The 19,837-nt window shown below is 44.8% G+C and overlaps 1 protein-coding gene and 1 non-coding gene across 2 annotated transcripts; both read right to left on the reverse strand.

Annotated features, from left to right (window-relative positions):
- Window positions 1-1,340: 1,340 nt before the first annotated feature.
- On the reverse strand, window positions 1,341-1,533 carry LOC143296770 (U2 spliceosomal RNA). The gene has a single exon (XR_013057188.1). It is a non-coding gene; the product is annotated as a U2 spliceosomal RNA (small nuclear RNA).
- Window positions 1,534-3,021: 1,488 nt separating this feature from the next.
- LOC143296454 (uncharacterized) lies at window positions 3,022-17,191 on the reverse strand. Its single transcript, XM_076608393.1, has 6 exons — window positions 17,098-17,191; window positions 14,915-15,169; window positions 9,805-9,952; window positions 7,086-7,294; window positions 4,983-5,089; window positions 3,022-3,720 (listed from the first exon to the last, which is right to left on the reverse strand). Exons 2-6 carry the CDS (start codon window positions 15,036-15,038, stop codon window positions 3,610-3,612), a joined length of 699 nt encoding a protein of 232 aa, XP_076464508.1. The 5' UTR covers window positions 15,039-15,169; window positions 17,098-17,191; the 3' UTR covers window positions 3,022-3,609.
- Window positions 17,192-19,837: the final 2,646 nt, after the last annotated feature.

Consider the following 19,837-nt stretch of genomic DNA (forward strand, 5'->3'; position numbering starts at 1 on the left):
GTTTCATACTGTTGTGTTTTAAAAATGAATATGAGAAAACTAATATAATCGATTACAGCTATTGTTACAAAACCCCTTCAACTTGTCCTGAACAAGTAACTTCTGTTACTATAAATAGTTTTGCTGACCCATAGTGAGGCTGACCTACTGAGGAAGATGGTCAGCCACCTGAAGTTCAAATCAGCCAATTGGGGGACTCAGGCTCTCAAATATTAATCTGATCAGAACACACTCCTTTCTTGCAAAAACAATTATTTAATCAATTAATGGGACTATACTTTTCTCTCTTTTTTTTTTACAAGCTAGGAAAAATAAACATTTTTCACACCAAGGGTAAGCGGACAGTGAAGGTTTCATGCGGAAGGGAAGCAACTCAACATTAAAATAGTTCCTTGTTCATAAACACTAGTTATTTTCCTTGTATCACACATCCAGGAAATCAAGTGGAGTGGACTTTTCTTTAATGTCCTGTCACACATACTGGTGATTGTAGACAAACTACAAATCACGTTGCAAATTAAAATTTGTATTTCACAAATCATATTTTATCAAATCCATGTATGATTTTAAAAAATCCATTGAGTCTCTAGCACCATGTTTTTTTTCTTTAATAATAATAATAATGGATATCCAGAAATCTGCTCTAGGTGCTTTACAAAAACGCTTTGTTAACATAAAACATTACATCTATGTTACATACACACACCAAAATATGACCACACACACACACACTGCGTACATACATTTTAACAATACATGTGTATCTAACAGCTACCGTAACACATGCGCACACATAGGCAGGCACAAACTTACATAAACGCACGCGCACACAATACACATTCATATACATTGAGTATCAGAGGAAGAACGGAGCTGGCGGGACGGGGTATAGATATGGAGGAGTTCAGAAAGATACTTGGGGCCAGATCCATTGACTGCAGAAAAGGTCAGAGTGGATAGCTTATAGTCTATTCAATCAAAAACGGGCAACCAGTGGAGAGACTGAAGGAGAAGAGAAACATGGTCAAATTTAGAAGCTCTGCAAATGAGTCTGGCAGTTCTTTGTATATCTTTGATAGTCAATTACAATTATATACATGGTATAATATAATATATATATATATGGCACTCTTGTTATTGTTCATTTTGTGAAAGGAATGTGTGTGTATGTATTTGTGAAGGAAGATGCATGTCATGGACAGTATGTTTTCATGATGGAGTCAAACCTGAAAGTCATGTTTGTAGCTGATGATGTGCAGGAAATTAGCTGATGTTGCTACTTTTGGTGAAAAGGTCAAAGAAGAAATAAACTGATTTTTAATTTGTTATTCTCCCCTAGAGGGGAGTGGGCCGATCCTGGAGGTACTGCAATACCAGGCCAACCCGTGGCGAAGGTGGAGCAAGCCCCTGACACTTCGCCGAGGTTCAAAAATCAGTTTAATATCGTAGCCCCCGGGTAGGGGGCGTATCAGATATTAAGCTGATAAGAACAGATACTACACTTTGATCTTAGCCAAAAGGCCGAGAAGCGATACCGGCAAGCCGTTCAGAAATCCCATCCCTCTTACGCGCTATGTTCATATTTCTGTGGTACGTTATATTTCCTAAAACCAACTTAATAAGTACAAATGATGAAAAAATATAATACTTAATATACGTCAAAAAATTACTGTTAAACAGACAGTTTCATATTGTTGTGTTTTAAAAATGAATATAAGAAAACTAATATAATCGATTACAGTTGTTTGTTACAAAACTGCTTCAACCTTTTATTTGTCCTGAACAGGCTGTGAGTGTTACTATAAATGGATTGCTGATCCACAGTGAGGCTAACCTACTTCAGCTGGCTGGCTGTGTGTGTTCAGTGTGACAAGGGAGTTAATTCGCACATATGTGTCGCTCTTCATGGAGAAAATCTGCAGTGACGACTTAACAGTGCAGACATCCAGCTATTCAGACACTTGAGGGAGAGAGAGAGAGCTGTGTGTGTGTGTGTGTGTGTGTGTGCGCGCGCGCGCACGCGCTCGCTCGCAAGTGTGTGTGTGTGTGTGCCTGTGTGTTCTTAACAAATAATGTATTGTCACTAGTGATGATTTCGTTTTGTGTATGTACAGAAATAATTCTTTCAATTGAACAATGCAGTAAATACCACTACTACTACTAATGATAATAATGATAGTAATAATGATGATAGTTTCAGTTTCAGTTTCTCCAGGAGGCGTCACTGCGTTCGGACAAATCCATATTTCTATTATACACTACACCACTCTGCTAGGCAGATTCCTGATAGCAGCATAACCCAACGTGACACACTTGTCAGGCCTTGAGTGCATGCTTATATATTTGTGTACACTCTCGTTGCCATGGGTTCTTTTTCTGCATACTGGCCCTCGGTTTATCAGTCATCTCATCCGGTCCGAAAGACTTGACGCCCAGTTCTGCCAGTCAGATTTTCCAGTCAAACTTGGGAGAAAGGGTTAATCCGATGAAGTTCAAAACTGACTGTGCGTATCAGACTGACTACCTGAGCATGCAAACTGAGGTTTAAGTCAGGAATGACTCCAAGGTTCCTTGCTGATTTACTGAGAAAAGTGAAATATTAACAAAGGATGGCTGTGTCTTGCCCCCGTACCAAAACGACTCTGAGTATGACTGCTGTATGCAGTGGGGTGTGTAGGATGAGCAACGAGGCAGCGATGTCACTGGCAGTGGGGGAAATCAGTGCAATCAAGACATTATTGCTTCTTAACTGTTAAGTCCAACACAGTGTCATCACACACACACACACACACACACACACACACACACTCGTACGTACGCACGTACACACACACACACACACACACACACAACCACTCACGCACACTCGTGCACACACGCACACACACAAAAGGACACAAACACACACACATGAACTCACACACACACCCACACACAAATTCTCTCTCTCTCTCTCTCTCTTTCTCATTGTCTCACCAATTCGTGTGTTGTCCCAAGTTTTATTCCTGTGTATCCTCTCTCAGGCAGCGTCAACAGCCACGTTGCAATAACAGTTTCTTCAATGTGTCTACCGAGGCTCACGAAAAAAAACAAACCCAACAACAACAAAAACCCACGTTGCTGGACTATCTGACTGATGTCTGATATTGATTAATACTAAAATCAGATACGTCCCCCTAGCTGGACTATCTGACTGGTGTCTGATATTGATTAATAATTCAGATACGTCCCCCCACCCCCACCCCATCTTTTGTTGTTGTTGTTGTTTGTTCAGTTGTTGCTGTTGTCAATCACTTTAAATTAATATATGTCCAGGAGGATGGACACCCCTTTCCCCCTGGCAACAACACGGTGGCCTGACCATCACTATCAGCGCATCGGATATACTTTACCAATGACAGTCTTGATGTTGTAAGTCTCCGACTGGATTGTAGACCCAGGCTGGCTGTATTCCCCAATGCCATGCATCAGACCGCAGATGACTATGTGCTGTGGACCAGTGATTGATCAGTTTTTAGATCAGCGGCTGTGGACTGATGACTGTGTCGTGGTCAGATGACTGGTATGACTGTGTTGGGGCCGCCACTGAAGATAAATGTCATGTCACCGTCACACGCGGAAGATATGGAAAGTGCCTGACGTGCCCAGTACGCACTGGTAAGTGACCACAGCGGTCGGCTCGTGGGTTGGCCGTGACAGGGCGTACGACTTGACCAGCACCTGGCACAGTGTGCTTAATTGTGATGCAGGTTTCCACGTGCTACATTGATGACAAGGATATCACGGTCTGGACAACAGGGTGAATAAGGTGACAAGAATGGCAAGGTTTGCACGTGAATTAGGCAACATAGGCGGGGAGACTGGCATGTGAAATGATTTCTGTTCGTACTGAGTCTCTTTCGTGTGTGTGTGTGTGTGTGTGTGTGTGTGTGTGTGTGTGTGTGTGTGTGTGTGTGTTTTCATGACGACAGGTGTTTCTGTCTATCTATCTATCTTTCTATCTACTTGTTTATTTGGGAATCTGTTTATTCATCTGTTCACTTAGTCAATCATACATTAATTTATTAATGTGAGTGAACATGTAAACAAAGAAAAAAAAGTGCTGGAACAAGTCAGTTATGCAAAAGGTCACCCTTTCTTACCCCTCCAAATCAGGAAACTGTAATATTTGTTTTCAGTTTTACTGGAATTGACCAAGTCAGAGTACAACTGACAGATGTGGGGGATCACTTTCTTTCAGAAGATCTGTGTCTTCTTCTTCTTCGTTCGTGGGCTGCTACTCCCACGTGCACTCGTATGTACACGAGAGGGATTTTACACATTTCACCGTTTTTACCCCGCCATGTTGACAGCCATACTCCGTGTTCGGGGGTGATCTGTATATTATTTCTATGGTTAAAAAAAACCCAGTAAAATCAATGTGCACCACCAAAGTTATTGTATTCTCCAAAATTAACAAGACTTTTTTTTGTTTCATCACTATTGATAATTATCCTATTTGTACAGAAAATACTACACCCATGTATAGTGTTTGATCATGAAAATGATTAATTCACTCACACAGAAGAAAGGCATTGATCACAAGTCAGCAAGGCAAAACTGAATTGCCATAACGAAAAACTGCACCACGCAAGCTACTCTGGAGCATTGAAATTATCCTTCTTCTTTTTTCAAACTGCATTTTTTCTGAGGCGCTATCAGAAATGCTAAACCGTGTGTCACTTGCAGTCGTGTTGACAATTTTGACATGAAATTTGCTTTGCGCTCCAGTGAAGTTGATAAGTGATTATTTTTTTTATTATTATTATTTTTTTTTTATAATAAACTTGCTAGCTGAAGATATTTTCATCAAGAAAATAGCTCGATTCACCGTAAACATTCAATTTATCCAATGAATTGTGTTTGCAAACTCTTTTGAAACAAATAATCTTCCATTCTTGATCATTTTCTTGAGACGCACGGATAGTGGTGGTACTACTAACCTGGTCGGGGGGTTGCAGACGCACGTTAAAGACCTCTCGCTGCTTGGGCCCCATGAGGACAGAGGTGAACTCCACTGCTCCCTGCACTTTGCCCGGCACACGGTATCCTGGGAAGAGTACGTTTGGACATGCATGACACAGATAAACACGTGGGGAGGGGGAATCAGTGTATAACAGGTGAGGGGTAGGGGGGTAAGTACATGACATAAACACGACTTGAGAGATAGGAGGGGGTCACGACATGACATAAACACGTCTGGTGGGGTCAGGGCACGACATAAACACGTCTGACTGGGTCCGGACATGACATAAACACGTCTGGTGGGGTCAGGGCACGACATAAACACGTCTGACTGGGTCCGGGCATGACATAAACACGTCTGGCGGGGTCGGGGCATGACATAAACACGTCTGGCGGGGTCCGGGCATGACATAAACACGTCTGGCGGGGTCGGGACATGACATAAACACGTCTGGCGGGGTCACGACATGACATAAACACGTCTGGTGGGGTCAGGGCATGACATAAACACGTCTGGTGGAGTCAGGGCGTGACATAAACACGTCTGGTGGGGTCAGGACATGACATAAACACGTCTGGCGGGGTCAGGACATGACATAAACACGTCTGGCGGGGTCGGACATGACATAAAACACGTCTGGCGGGGTCACGACATGACATAAACACGTCTGGTGGAGTCAGGGCGTGACATAAACACGTCTGGCGGGGTCACGACATGACATAAACACGCATGTCGGGGTCACGACATGACATTAACACGTCTGGCGGGGTCACGACATGACATAAAACACGTCTGTCGGGGTCGGGACATGACATAAACACGCCTGGCGGGGTCAGAGCATGACATAAAACACGTCTGGTGGGGTCAGGGCATAACATAAACATGTATGGCGGGGTCAGGACATGACATTAGCACGTCTGGTGGGGTCCGGGCATGACACAAACACGTCTGGCGGGGTCCGGGCATGACATAAACACGTCTGGCGGGGTCAGGGCATGACATATACACGTCGGGGTCACACACAGAGAGATGGAGAGAGAGAGATTGGGTATTATAAACTTTGAGAAAGAAATGCATTTGACTGGATTTGTGTGTGTGTGCGTGTGCGCGCGTCAGTGTGTGTGTTGGGGAAAGTGGGGGGTTGTTTTGAATTAGTCTATTATTGGATTTGATTAGAGAGCCGTTTAGAATTGTTTCAGGTTGGACAGTGTTTGGTTTGGACCGAAATGACAGGGGAAGAACAATACTGGGGTGGTTATATTAATGTGATTTTGTTTGAATCTTGAACAAGAAAAGAAAGAAGAACGAAACCATGGTCTCTTTATTTCTGGCGGGGTTTGCGATTATGGTCAAATATTATGTGTGTGTATGGGGGTGGGGGTGGGGGTGGGTGTGTGTGGGGGGGAGGGGGGGGGGAGTTTGGGGTCACTCGCCTACTCGCTGCATTGTAGTCAATCACCACACGACGAAAGACCCCTTTTTCTATTAATTATACACAATTCCCCAGTGGTGCTCTCACCAGTGACACGACCTGTCCACATTTCACACTCATCATCACCAAAATTTTCCTTCCATTCACTCATTTATTCACTCACTCACTCACTCGTTACTTCGTAGTCATTCCCCAAGCGACCTAAGTCCCCTTTTACACACACAATAGACAGGTGCCGAGTGGTTAAATCAAAGCGTCGGACTTTCAATCTGAGGGCGCCGGGTTCGAATCTCGGTAAAGGCGCCTGGTGGGTGAAGCCGGGGTGGAGATTTTTTTTTTTTTTTTCGATCTCCCAGGTCAACACATGTGCAGACCGGCTTGTGCCTGAACCCCCTTCGTGTATATACGCAAGCAGAAGATCAAATACGCACGTTAAAGATTCTGTAATCAATGACAGCGTTCGGTCGGTTATGGAAACAAGAACATACCCAGCATGCACACCCCCGAAGTATGGCTGCCTGCATGGCGGGGTTAAAAAAGGCCATACACGTAAAAGCCCAGTGTGTACATACGAGTGAACGTGGGAGTTGCAGCCTACGAACGGAGAAGAAGAATATACACCACAGATACCCGAACGCGCGCCCTCACCAGTGACACGACCCGTCCACACTTCAGACGCATCATCGCCGAGCGGGGCCCGGGGTCCCGGACGTAGAGGCCGCTCGTCGCTATTCTTGCTGCACGCGCTGAGGTCAGCGGTGAAGGTCAAGGCCTCGCCCTTTTTGAAGGCCGTCATGGCTTCCTCCATGCGCTCCAGCTCTCCTCCCCCAACGCGCTGAGCGTTCACTGTGATGCCTCTGTCACACAGGAGCAGCGGTGGCCTTATGGTAATGCGCCCGAATAGGAAGCGAGTGTCTAGGTGGTTCGATTCCCATACTAGTGCGTTCCGAGACCACTAGACCTTTGTGTGGTGGTCTGGGTGCTAGTCTTTCGGATCCGGACGATAAACTGAGGTCCCATGTGCAGCATGCACTTATAGCGCACGCAAAAGAACCCACGGCAGCCAAATGTTGTCCCTGGCAAAACTTTACTTCTCAACTTGAGAAGAAAACAGATACACTTACAGACAGAAAAAAAAGGGTTGTGGGGAAGGGGGGGGGGGGAGTGGCGTTTCACTGTGGTGACGCGCCCTCTCGTGGAGAAAGCAGATCGAATTTCACACAGAAAAATCTGTTGGGACAGAATACAAAACAATATAATACAATCAGATACAATATGGTACGATGAGATGCGATGCGACATAATTCACAGTCCTCACTGTCATCTTCGTTGCCATCATCTCCACCCTCACTCCCACTCACACCGCTCACTCTCCCAACCGCTCTTTTCCTTCATTAAGGAAGTCTTCACTGACCCACTTCTGAATCTCCACCATTATTGTTTCAAGAGCCGTCAGTATCATCATTCCTTCTGATTCCTTTTCCTTATCACCACACATCATCATCATTATTCACCCTGGACCCTCTGCCAGGTCGTCTGCAGCATCATCATTATCATCATCATTGTCGTCGTCGTCGTCGTGGTCATCAGCAGGTCAGTTTCTGCGCACTTTCACTCTGACCCATCTGCCAGGTCGTTGTGACCTGTTGTTTTCGTCGTCGTTGTCGTCGTCATCATTATCATAATCATCATTATCATCATCATCCTCGACCTCCTCTTCCTCCTTTTCTTGATTCTTCCTACGTGTTCCGAAATCAGCGAACCTCACAGCTATGTATACTTCAGGTGCCAGTTGCATTGCTTGGTTCTAACTTTTTGACAGTTACACGTGACTAAATGCCTACGTTGACCGAACTACGCCATTGGTCAGTTCCATACTGCACACAGTTAGTAGCGGGTTACGACCATACGAGGCTCTTCCGTCCGAGCAATGCAACTGGCTTCAGGACACTTCTCGGAAAATTGGGATCCCACAGTTGCGTGACATTCTACTCACGGATGTATTGGAAGTTGTTGCTCCTATGCCCGTCATTAAATACACACTGAATCTACATTACTTCATCCCGTGTTATTGGCCCCGTCCTCACTGATCACAACCTTTTTTTTTTTTTTTTTTTTTTAGTCTCAACTTCTGTCTGCTTTTATGCTTTGCTGTCACGGTTTCCACCACCCCCAACCCCAGCCCCGCCAAGAAAAAAGTCGATTAAAACAACAATGGTTTAAAAAGACCACTTTACTTAAGTTTCGCTCACTGGCAGTTCACGTAACTTTAAATTAAAATGAAAATCAATTTTAAAACATTGCGAAAAAAGTCGATTTCAACCATGCATGTTTCAGAATGGATGAGCTGCGTAAGACTGAAACATCCAACTGCTTCCTGGACATTCAAAACTGGATGACTCTAAATAAGTTGCAATTGAACGCGGACAAAACTGAAGCAATGATCATAGGAACTAAACAAAAACTGTCTTCCATCACAATTGACACAATAAAACTTGGCAGTACATCCATCCCTCTTTCCAGGTCAGTCAGGAACCTCGGTGTTGTCATTGACAATACACTGTCCATGCAAAAAATTTATCAGTCAGACATGTCAGTCCTGCTACTGTCAACTGCGGCGCATCAGTGCCGTCCGGAAATATCTGTCCACTGACGCAACATCTAGACTTGTCGTTTCTCTCATTCTCTCTCGCCTTGATTACTGTAACTCTCTATTGTCTCAGTGGTTTGCCTGCTTCATCCATTCAGTCCCTTCAGCACATACAAAACTCTGCTGCCCGACTCGTCATCAGAAAGTAAAGATCTGAGCACATCACTTCTCTTTTGTAACATCTCCACTGGCTCCCTGTCTCACACCGAATAAAGTACAAGATCAGCACTCTATGTAAAAGATGTATTCACAAAACTGCCCCTTCCTATCTCTGCGACCGCCTTCACCTCTACACTCCATCTCGCTCACTACGATCAGCTTCGGATCCACTCTGTTTACGCATACTCAGATTCAAACACTCGACTGTTGGCCGCCGTTCTTTCTCGGTCTCTGGACCTTGCAATTGGAATGAACTTCCTCTCTCGCTTCGTCAAGTCTCCACACTCAGCTCTTTCAAGTCTGGCCTTAAAACCCAACTCTTCCCAAAATAGCCTCCCTTGCCTGCCTCTTCCTTGTCTTTAGTTTCTACAGTTTTAGAGTCATGCATGCATGTGAATGACTGGTGCGAAAGCACTTTAATTTGTCTCTGCACAAGATTCAGCGCTATATAAATACCATTATTATTATTATAGAAAGCACCGAAAATGGGGCAGCGTAATATAATAAGTAAACATAAACAAAGAAAATAAATAAATAAATAAATACGGGAGCACAGACCCGGAGGAGGAATTACAGGTGAGGGTACCGGAGGCCAACACCTTGCCCTCGGCGCCTTGCTCGATGTCGGTGAGGGTGATGACCGCTGTCCCCTCCCCAGGACTGCCCCCCGGACTGAGTTCAAGCTCCGTCACTCGCCAACCTCCATCTGTGGGAACACATCAGTGACACTATATCATGCAGCGTGCGTGCGTGCGTGCGTGTGTGTGTGTGTGTGTGTGTGTGTGTGTGTGTGTGCGTGCGTGTGTGTGTGTGTGTGTGCGCGTGTGTGTAAGGAGACAGAATACGCATGGAAAAGAAAATGCGAGTTCAGTCTTCAGTCTCTCACTCTCTCAGCAAGCAAGAAACAGACGCACGGAATTACTGCATGAGCCAAATATAATTACAAAAAGATTTTTTTTTCAAGTTTTTTTTTTCACTCATATACACTCATTCTCGACCCACTTTGATTGTTTTTAAAGTTTTTTTAGGGTGGTTTTTTTTTTCCTAACGGGGGACAAACTTCTAATGCATCGCAAGTCCGTTTCACCTTGCACATTTTTTTCTTCTTTTTTTTTCTCTCTTTTTTTTTCTTTCCTACTTCCGTTTGTCGACGCGATCCAAGACCACAGGATGGAACTCATAGGCCGGCCAGTAACACGTTGTCTACTCACAGTCCTTCACTAAGCAAACGTCCATCCACACAACTCAGGTGAGACATTAGGGCACCTCCTCCGTCGTCGAACTGAGACACCAGTTCCAACAGGGGTCGGTCCCTCCAGTCAGTGGATCCTCTCGGCTGCTCAGCATGGATCTCAGCCCCTATGACACGTTGAACCTCCAAGGCAACTCGATGGTGCTGTCAAACTTAAAGAATAGGTTTCACCTCAACGTTAGGGGCAACTTCTTCTCGAAGAGGGTGGTCTCAGCATGGAACGAACTTCCAGAGATCAGGTGGTCACAGTACCATCAGTCGCCGCTTTCAAAAGACGCCTTGACAACAAGTCAGCGATAGTCAACGTACAAGGAACTCAGCAAAGAAAATTTGTTTAAAACACTGCAACACCAACATTAGACAAATTCATTGGCTAACCGAATTGCACAAACATGGAAAGCACTACCAATCGAAGTTAAACTTGCACAAAATACTAACACGTTGAAAAATCTCCTTGACACCAACACCATCTTAATAAAAGAAAAAAAAAAATGACTATGATGAATAAAACAAAGTTTCTTGCAGAAGTGTACTTGCGTACACCGCCCAGCAACAACAAACAAAAGATGAAAATAAATAAATAAAATAAAATAAAATGGAATAAGTGGAGATGAAGATTCGAAGGGGACATAAAAAGGCCGAGAGGTCTAGGCAGATGACTGCCAGTCCCTATACTACTACTACTACTACTACTACTACTACTAATGATGACGGCTGACCTTCCAAATTGAAGAACTGAATCCATTTGAACTTGAACCTTGAACCTTGAACTTTTGGGCGTTGAAGCCTTCTTCAGGCAAGTTCGCCTCTCCTTGGTGGCTACAGCACTGGTTTGTGGCATGCCAACTAATTACGACCCCCAGTGGATCCAGTAAACCTCAGGGACCTGCTAGCCACGCATGCAAACTTTTGTTAGCTTGGAACGTGCACAGGTATGTAACAAGACCTCAACCACGTGCAAATCAAGCCTCAGAACATCAAGGCCAATATTAGATTGTTCGCTGATGACTGTATAGTCTACTCCACCATCAAGACAATCCAAGACTGTAAAATGCTCCAACGAGACCTCAACACCCTGTCTGACTGGGAACAGCGTTGGGGAATGGAATTCCACCCAGAAAAATGTAATGTCCTTACCTGTACAACATCAAGGAACCCCATCAGCTACAACTACAAATTAAAAGGACACACCCTCGAGCATGTTGACAGCGCAAAATATCTCGGCGTCGACATAAGAAATGATCTAAACTGGAAAGAACATGTTACAAGAGTCACCAACAAAGCCAATAGCATGGTAGGCTTCCTAAAAAGGAATATAAAAACATCCAATAAAACCACCAAAGCCAATGCCTACCAAACTCTTGTACGCCCGCACCTGGAGTATTGTTCATCAGTCTGGAGCCCGTACAAAGAAGGTCAAAAGAACAAGATTGAAATGGTGCAAAGAAGAGCAGCACGTTATGTACACAGTGACTACGGGCGGACCAGCAGCATAACACACATGCTGCAAGAACTAAGATGGGAATCCCTCGAATCACGGCGGAACAGACAAAGGCTGACCCTGATGTATAAAATGGTCAACGGCATTGTAGACATCCCTCCAGACAAATTTCTCAAGAAAGGATCCGGCAGAACAAGATCAAATCATCGACACAAATTTGTCCATCTTAGCTCCTCCTCTGACCCTTATAAATACAGTTTTTTCCCATCAACCATCCCCGTCTGGAACTCCCTGCCTGCAACAGCAGCAGAGGCTCCCTCCTTGGCAGCTTTCAAGAGGGAGCTGAACAAGATCACAGTTTAGTCCCCCCCTTTTTTTTTTTTTTTTTTTTTTTTTTTTTTTTCCCCCGGAGGGACGCTGCGAGTGACGGTGGGTGAGAGTATGTATACATGCTCTTTCTCATTGTCACCCCCTCCGGAGGAAAAGATAGGTCTAATTAGGTTTTAGTTAGGTATTTACGCCTCTGCGCACACAGGTCATTAATAGTCAGTAATGACGGCTGACCTTCCAATTTGAAGATTGAAGATTGAAGTCAAATCAGCTCCTCGTCCCGTCAGGTCCTTTGTCCTTCCAGTGTCCTTGGGTGGTCCCACCACCTCGATACCCTTCCAATCTTTTGGAAGATGTTCGTGCCAAGTTCCTAGCACACAGTTAAATCCAGCCAGCTGTTCTTGGGTGATCCCATCATGTCGAACCTCTTGGAAGATTTGTTTCTTGCACACATTAACACTGTCCAGACAGCCGTTCGTTTTGTTCCTCCACTGGTCAAGTGCATGACGTAAAAGTCCATAGCGTGACGTAACTATAGGATGACGTCAGATTTCCCCCTATACGTCAAATTCTTCGTCAATATGTTCGAACCACCTCTCCTTTTTCCGCAGTCTCATCACAGACCATTGAATTAAGAATAGAAAAACCACTGAACATTTTTTTTCTCCACCAGATGTGCGGAACACTAAAGGCTTCCCGTTTCAAACACACCTCAGTCGAGTTCTGACAGATTCAGGGGTTACTGCCAATCCATATGCTATACGCACACACACACACACACACACACACGCACACACAATCAGTTCTTCACGCTATTGAGCTTATAAAAGAAACGGTTAGGTATGAACTCATTATTGAAATTAACCATTTGATTCACGAACTCTTACTAAGAGGCTCCCACATAACCTTTTGCTGGATTCCTTCTCATTGCGGTTTTTACTATAATGAAAAAGTTGACATTTTGGCTAAAAAAGGAGCTAGAAGCTCCACGAAGGAGTAAGATTTAAATATTTCGCTTTCACTACAGGAATGTTACACCATGGTAGAAAAAGTCCAATGGTCAAAATTTCAGTTTGAAGAAAAACACACCGGTAACCGAGTTACATAAGAACATAAAGAAAATGTATGGTTTCATGGGAAAATATTACCATAATGATTTTCATAAGAGGCAAATCATTTCTCTAATCTGCAGATGGAAAATGAATTGTTTTAGGACAAAATATGTCAGTAATGTTTCTTGCATCTGTGGTGCTCACATAACAGCCGATTCATATACCAACTTGCGATATGTTAAAGTCTCAAATCCCTGAACTGAAATCATCTTCAGTGTTGACTATCTTCAGCAGTCATTGCTAATGTATGTCTTTTTCAACTCCTTGTTAAATAGTCCAGTTGGTTCGCTGTTATAGCTGTTAGTTTTTCATTAGAAATATGTTATATTGTTTGTTTGTTTTTGTTTTAAACAAAACTTAAATCAATAATTTTCACACACACACACACACACACACACACACACACACACACACACACACACACACACACACACACTTTCACTTACTCGTATGCGTACACAGTAATCCCCCCCCCCTCCCCCTCCTCCCACTCGATTTTTTCCTTCCCTCGTCTAATATCACTTACAGTGAAAAGACGTTAAACTAAAGAACGAACACACACACACACACACACACACACACACACACACACACACACACACACACACAAACGCACACACACACACTACACACACACGCGCACGCACACACACACACACACACACACACACACACACACACACACACACACACACATATATGAACACGCACAACTCAACGATTCACCCACACTTGGCACGTGTAAATTGTATTTCCGCATTCATCACAGGTATCTGAAATAAATGAAATATTTCTCTCGCAGACACTCGGAACTCACTCTGTAACAGTCACGGTGTGTGTGTCAGTGTGTATAAGACAAGACAAGACAAGACAAGACAAGACAAATGGTTTATTGACTTTAGCCTTGCTCATATCAGGGGAGGGGGGGAAGGGGAAATCAAAAGCACCAAAACACATGTAAAATGTTCTTCCACACTCTCCAATACACACATACGCGCACACACTGAGACGTTCACAAAATGTATACACAAAGAGAGAGGAGGGAGGGGGGGTCGCGGGGGGGGGGGGGGGGGGGAGGTGGTCACGGTAAAACGAAGAAATACAAGTAGACAATACTAGGGAGGGTGTGCAGACCCACTTTCGTCTGATTTTCGTGGAGGTTCCTGGTTATTATTTTTCTGTTTTAGCGAGAACCACGTGCGCATCCTTTTTTTTCAGGTCACCGAAAGACTAACATTTCGTCGCGGAAATGGCTGTTCTGACGAAAGGATTTTAAACATTTTTGGTGACTATTTTTGCAAGTTCACAGGATATAAAATTATTTGGCTTTATAATTACACCCATCAGTTGATTGTTTACTTTGAGCGTATTTCTTGTATATAACAATTTATAAATTCTGCAAACTCAGAGAAGCCAGTTACGGTGGTGGGCTGCCCATGTCGTCATATGCCCTACTTCTTGCTCTGCGAGCGACTAAAAGTCTACCACGAAAGCCGGCTGCACCCCTCCATAAGTAACATTTAACTGGTTTACTTTCAATCTTGAAGCGAGAGGTGTTCACAGGCCGCTCCTCCGTGCTGTACAGACGCCAGCGTCTATCGTCAGCGTATTCAATGTACACGTCATTCATGACGTCACCGTAGGAGTAGGCCGGCATGGTGTCGGGCAGTTGAACGTCACATTTGCTGACGTCGACATCGTAGGTCAGAACGCTGCCACGGCGCGCCTAAGTGCAGGGCCGCCTCAGGAGGTAACCCTCCGCCTGGCCTCTGTGCGAAAGTGCTTGCTCTGGAAAGGTGAGAATATGTATGGTTTTCGTATCAACCCCCAGTTCAAAACTTTAGCTTTCTTCTTCTTCTTCTTTCTTCCTTCCTTCTTGAGATAGTAGCTCGTACTTGTACATCCCCCCGAAAACGGAGTATGGTTGCCTACATGGTGGGGTAAAAACGGTCATACACGTAAAAGCCCAATCGTGACATACGAGTGAACGTGGGAGTTGCAGCCCACGAACGAAGAAGAAGAAGAAGTACTAGAACACACGCGCGCGCGCGCGCGCACATACACAGATACACATGAATATATATTTGTGTGTGTGGCGACGTGCGAGTCAGTGTGTGTGTGTGCGCGCGCGTGTGTGTACAGTATGTGCGTGTCAGTGTGTGTGTGTTGTGTGCGTTCGTGTGTGTGGACATAATATGTATGTGGGCGCCTGCGTGCGTATGCGTAAGCCGAAGAGAGAGCGTTTGCCGGAAAACGACAAACACACCCACAGTGTCAGACAGACACAACCTGACATCTTCAGAAAGCGACAGACAAATACAGAGAGTTTAAAACTCACACAGACAGACAGATAAGGATGATGACTGTATTCACAGACATATACACGGAGATAACATCTTTCAAGGCGACATTTTTCTTCAGCTAGTTACGAACAACGTTTGTGGCAACATTGAAGGACTGTGTCAACAGCCCGGACTGATTGAAGAGAAAGTAGGTTATCTCTTTCACACTCACGTTGATTTTGTCCGGTCATGCGCTATTTTGGCCACTGACAGGAGTCACACAAGTCAGAAACGCCGGCAACACCGAACTGTTACTTCCATTCCAAACACACCGCATACATATCTGTACTCAAATAGGGTGATAAAATTCTGTAGTTCAATACTCGACAGTCAGTATGATTTTAAAAGTTAATAAGTTTAGATTATAATCTTTCAGAAGGCATGTTTGGAGAAAGTGTTGTTTTCTTGGGGTGATCAGTTTAGATCTTTTGAGTGAGTTCAGTTGCATTCGGTTAATGGAGCACATATATTTCTCATTCTTTATGTTTTAAGACCCCCGCGAAGTGTCAAAGTGTCATCTCTGTCTGTCTGTCTGTCTGTCTGTGTCTGTCTCTCTCTCTCTCTCTCTCTCTCTCTCTCTCTCTCTCTCTCTCTCTCTCTCTCATAAGTACTGAAGTTGCTCTTATTTCAGTGCGCTGTTTTTTCTGTGTACATATGTGTCTCGCTGTATCACTCCTTTTATCCTCATCTCTTCCCGATTATCCCAGTCTTTGTACCTCCACCTTGTTTGAATTACACTTAATCTACATTGAACTACTACATAAGTAGTTTTCATATCAAACAAAAATAAATGGTTCATTCAAATAGCCTAGAAAACCAGTATCATTCCCGTTTTGTGTTGGGTACAACATTTACAGTGACAAAGAAGAACAATTATTAACTGATTCAACTAGGATTCTGTTTTCTTCTTGAACGAATTGCTGGTGCTAATTATATATCTGTCTACTGATATTTTGCCTGCATAATACTTGAGAAACTTGCACAGCACTCATTCTGTCCGAGAAAAAGGGTCCTTCTGAAACGGGCAGCACATAGCAAAGTGTACACAAGCTCAGTAAAGATGCGTAACCCATTATCTATGCATTTAGGTATTATATCAACATTGTTACTGAGAGTGATGAAACCTGTACATTTAATAACAGATCACAGTGGCAGAAAATTATAATCATGTGTGTGTGCGCATGTGTGTGTGCGTGTGGGTGGGTGCGTGCGTGTGTGTGTGTGTGTGTGTGTGCGTGTGTGTGTGTGTGTGTGTGTGTGTGTGTGTGTGTGTGTGCAATGTACGACAACGAAACATGCTTGTCGCACGGTGGTGCCGTGAGTAACGGAAGACGATTATGGAAGTAGAGAGGAGACCTTCGGAAGACAACTCACATGAAAGAGACGAGCAGAAAAGATGACAACGTCTTCATGTTGTGTGTCTCTGGCTGGCTACCACTGCGACAAACCACAGACTGACAGACGGTCAAATCAACGTTGGTAGTACTGAGTACTCCTTTACTGATAGCGATACGTGTGATGGAGATACACCAACGGTACAGCCAGTAGACGTACAATTTAATCGGTCAGCACAAGGTACTGACAGAATTTAAGGGTTGTAAGCCCCCCACGATTTAACGCAATCCCATGATACATGTATCGTGGGATTGCGAGTAATCGTGGGCTTAGAAGAGTACTGCCGGTTTAACTCCTCAGTGGACTGACTTACATTGATTAGCTCCTCAGTGGATTGACTTGCATCGATTAAGTCCTCAGTGGATTGATTTGCGTTAACTCCTCAATGGATTGATTTGCATCGATGAACTCATCAATGGATTGACTTGCATCAATTAACTCCTCCATGGACTGACTTGCATCGATTAACTCCTCCATGGATTGACTTGCATCGATTAACTCCTCCATGGATTGACTTGCATCGATTAACTCCTCCATGGATTGACTTGCATCGATTAACTCCTCAACGGATTGACTCGCATTAATTAACACCTCAACGGATTCATTTGGTGTTAACACATGGAGAGAATAGGATCTGAACAGCTTCCCATCTTACATCCATGTTCACTCGCCACACTACCCAGGTGGAGTCATGACCTGGGTGCGGCCCGGCCCCCTTAGAGTGTAAGAAGTTAAGGGCCGAAACACTTGATGAGGAGGGCTTCTTCTCTGAAGACCTTGTACTGTCCAGCTTTCTTTAGAGTTTCTTATCACTGAGACATGGGTAAGCCATTGACTTTGAATGACGTTTGGGAAAGACCGAGTGACACTGGGAAAGACTAGACTCTCGGGTTCCGTGGGTTGGCAGCCCACCTTACCCTTAATCAATTTCTACATGTTGTTCAAAGAAGAGATGCTCCCATGATTCACCGAAAGGGGGAGAGAATGATGAATCCATCGGCGCCAACAGAATCACGACTGGAAACGGTAAACGGACTACGATTTCAGAACTGATGGAATGTGTCTGTGGGCGGAAAGTCTCCACTGAGCGTGGCATGAAGATCCACAGGACCAAAAAGGTTTGTATGAAGAATCTGACGAATGCTCAGCAGCGCACTGTACCAGCAGATAAGACTTCGGAAAACCAAGGCCAGGATTCAAACCACAGTGCCAAAGACATCCACGCTGATAATTCAGACGAATCAATCGTACAAGATCTTGAAGCCAAACGCCAGAAACTAAACTTGCCACCTGCAAGTGCAAAAACGGAATGGGAAGAGTTGGACCAGAAAATAGTTCGAAAACTTGATGCGCTGATAGAAAAGAGCACCTGGAACACAAGTTAGCAACCTACGGAGATATCGTGTACGCAACCTGTCGGGAAACCTATGGTGTGAAAGAACTAGGCGTACGATGGCCCAGTGGTTAAAACGTCTGCCAGAAAAGGTGACTCAGTCCTTAAGTGGCGACCACCCTGGAGGCGCGGGTTCGAACCTACTGAGGACCGGGGGGGGGGGGGGGGAAGAAAAAGAAAAGGCGGCAATACAAGGGCATCCAGGAATCATGACCTGGGTGCGGCCTGGCCCCCTTAGAGTGTAAGGAGTTAAGGGCCTAAATACTTGATGAGGGGGGCTTCTTCTCTGAAGACCTTGTACTGTCCAGCTTTCTCTAGAGTTTCTTATCACCGCTTGTTTTCAATATCTCGTGGATAGACTAAGCATCAGACTGTACTTTAGATACCAGGCAAGACCAGACAAGACAAAATACTTTTCTTCCGTCGTTTCGACGATAATAGCTAGATAAATACTGGTTTTATGTTTTACATCCAGTCCTCGTACAAGAGATCTCGAGAGAGATCGGAGAGATAGAGAGGGAGGTGGGTGGGAGGCGGGCGGATGGGGGTGTGGGGGCGTCGAGAGAGAGAGAGAGACAGAGGGAGGGATGGAGAGAGACAGACGGAGACAGAGAGAGACACTCATGGGGACTCGGACAGACAGACAGATTAACTGACACAACCCCCGAAAACGGAGTATGGCTGCCTACATGGCGGGGTAAAAACGGTCATACACGTAAAAGCCCACTCGTGTGCATACGAGTGAACGTGGGAGTTGCAGCCCACGAACGCAGAAGAAGAAGAAGAACTGACACAAACATTATTATTGATGGTTTTTTGTTGTTGTTTTTCAAATCATGCCTTGGGTATTTTGAGTGAATCCTAATGATTCATTCTTACTGGGATACGAGTCCTTGTGAAATTTGAAGGGAGGGGCGCGTGGAGTGGGGGTGGAGGCAGAGGGAGAGGGGTCAGTGGTTCAAAGAGGGGTGCATGACGGAGGAATTTGTGGGGCCGTTAAGCAGAGGAGATAAAAGGGCCCCGGAAGACTGACTCAGGAACAACTGGTGTGTGTGTGTGTGTGTGTGTCACGGTGTGTGTGTGTGTGTGTGTGTGTGTATGTGTGTGTGTGTGTGAGTGTTCGTGCCGTGTGTGTGGTTGTGTGTGTGTGTGTGTGCGCGCGGGCGTGCGCCGGTGTGTCAGTATACGGTGTGTGTCAGTGTGTGTGTGTGTGTGTGTGTGTGTGTGTGTGTGTGTGTGTGTGTGTGTGTGTGTCACTGAGTGTGTGTGTTTGTGTGTGTATGCCGTCTGTGTGTGTGTGTGTGTGTGTGTGTGTGTGTGTGTGTG

Source organism: Babylonia areolata, chromosome 21 (assembly GCF_041734735.1).
Source record: "Babylonia areolata isolate BAREFJ2019XMU chromosome 21, ASM4173473v1, whole genome shotgun sequence".
In the NCBI taxonomy this organism is placed as follows: Eukaryota; Metazoa; Mollusca; class Gastropoda; order Neogastropoda; family Buccinidae; genus Babylonia; species Babylonia areolata.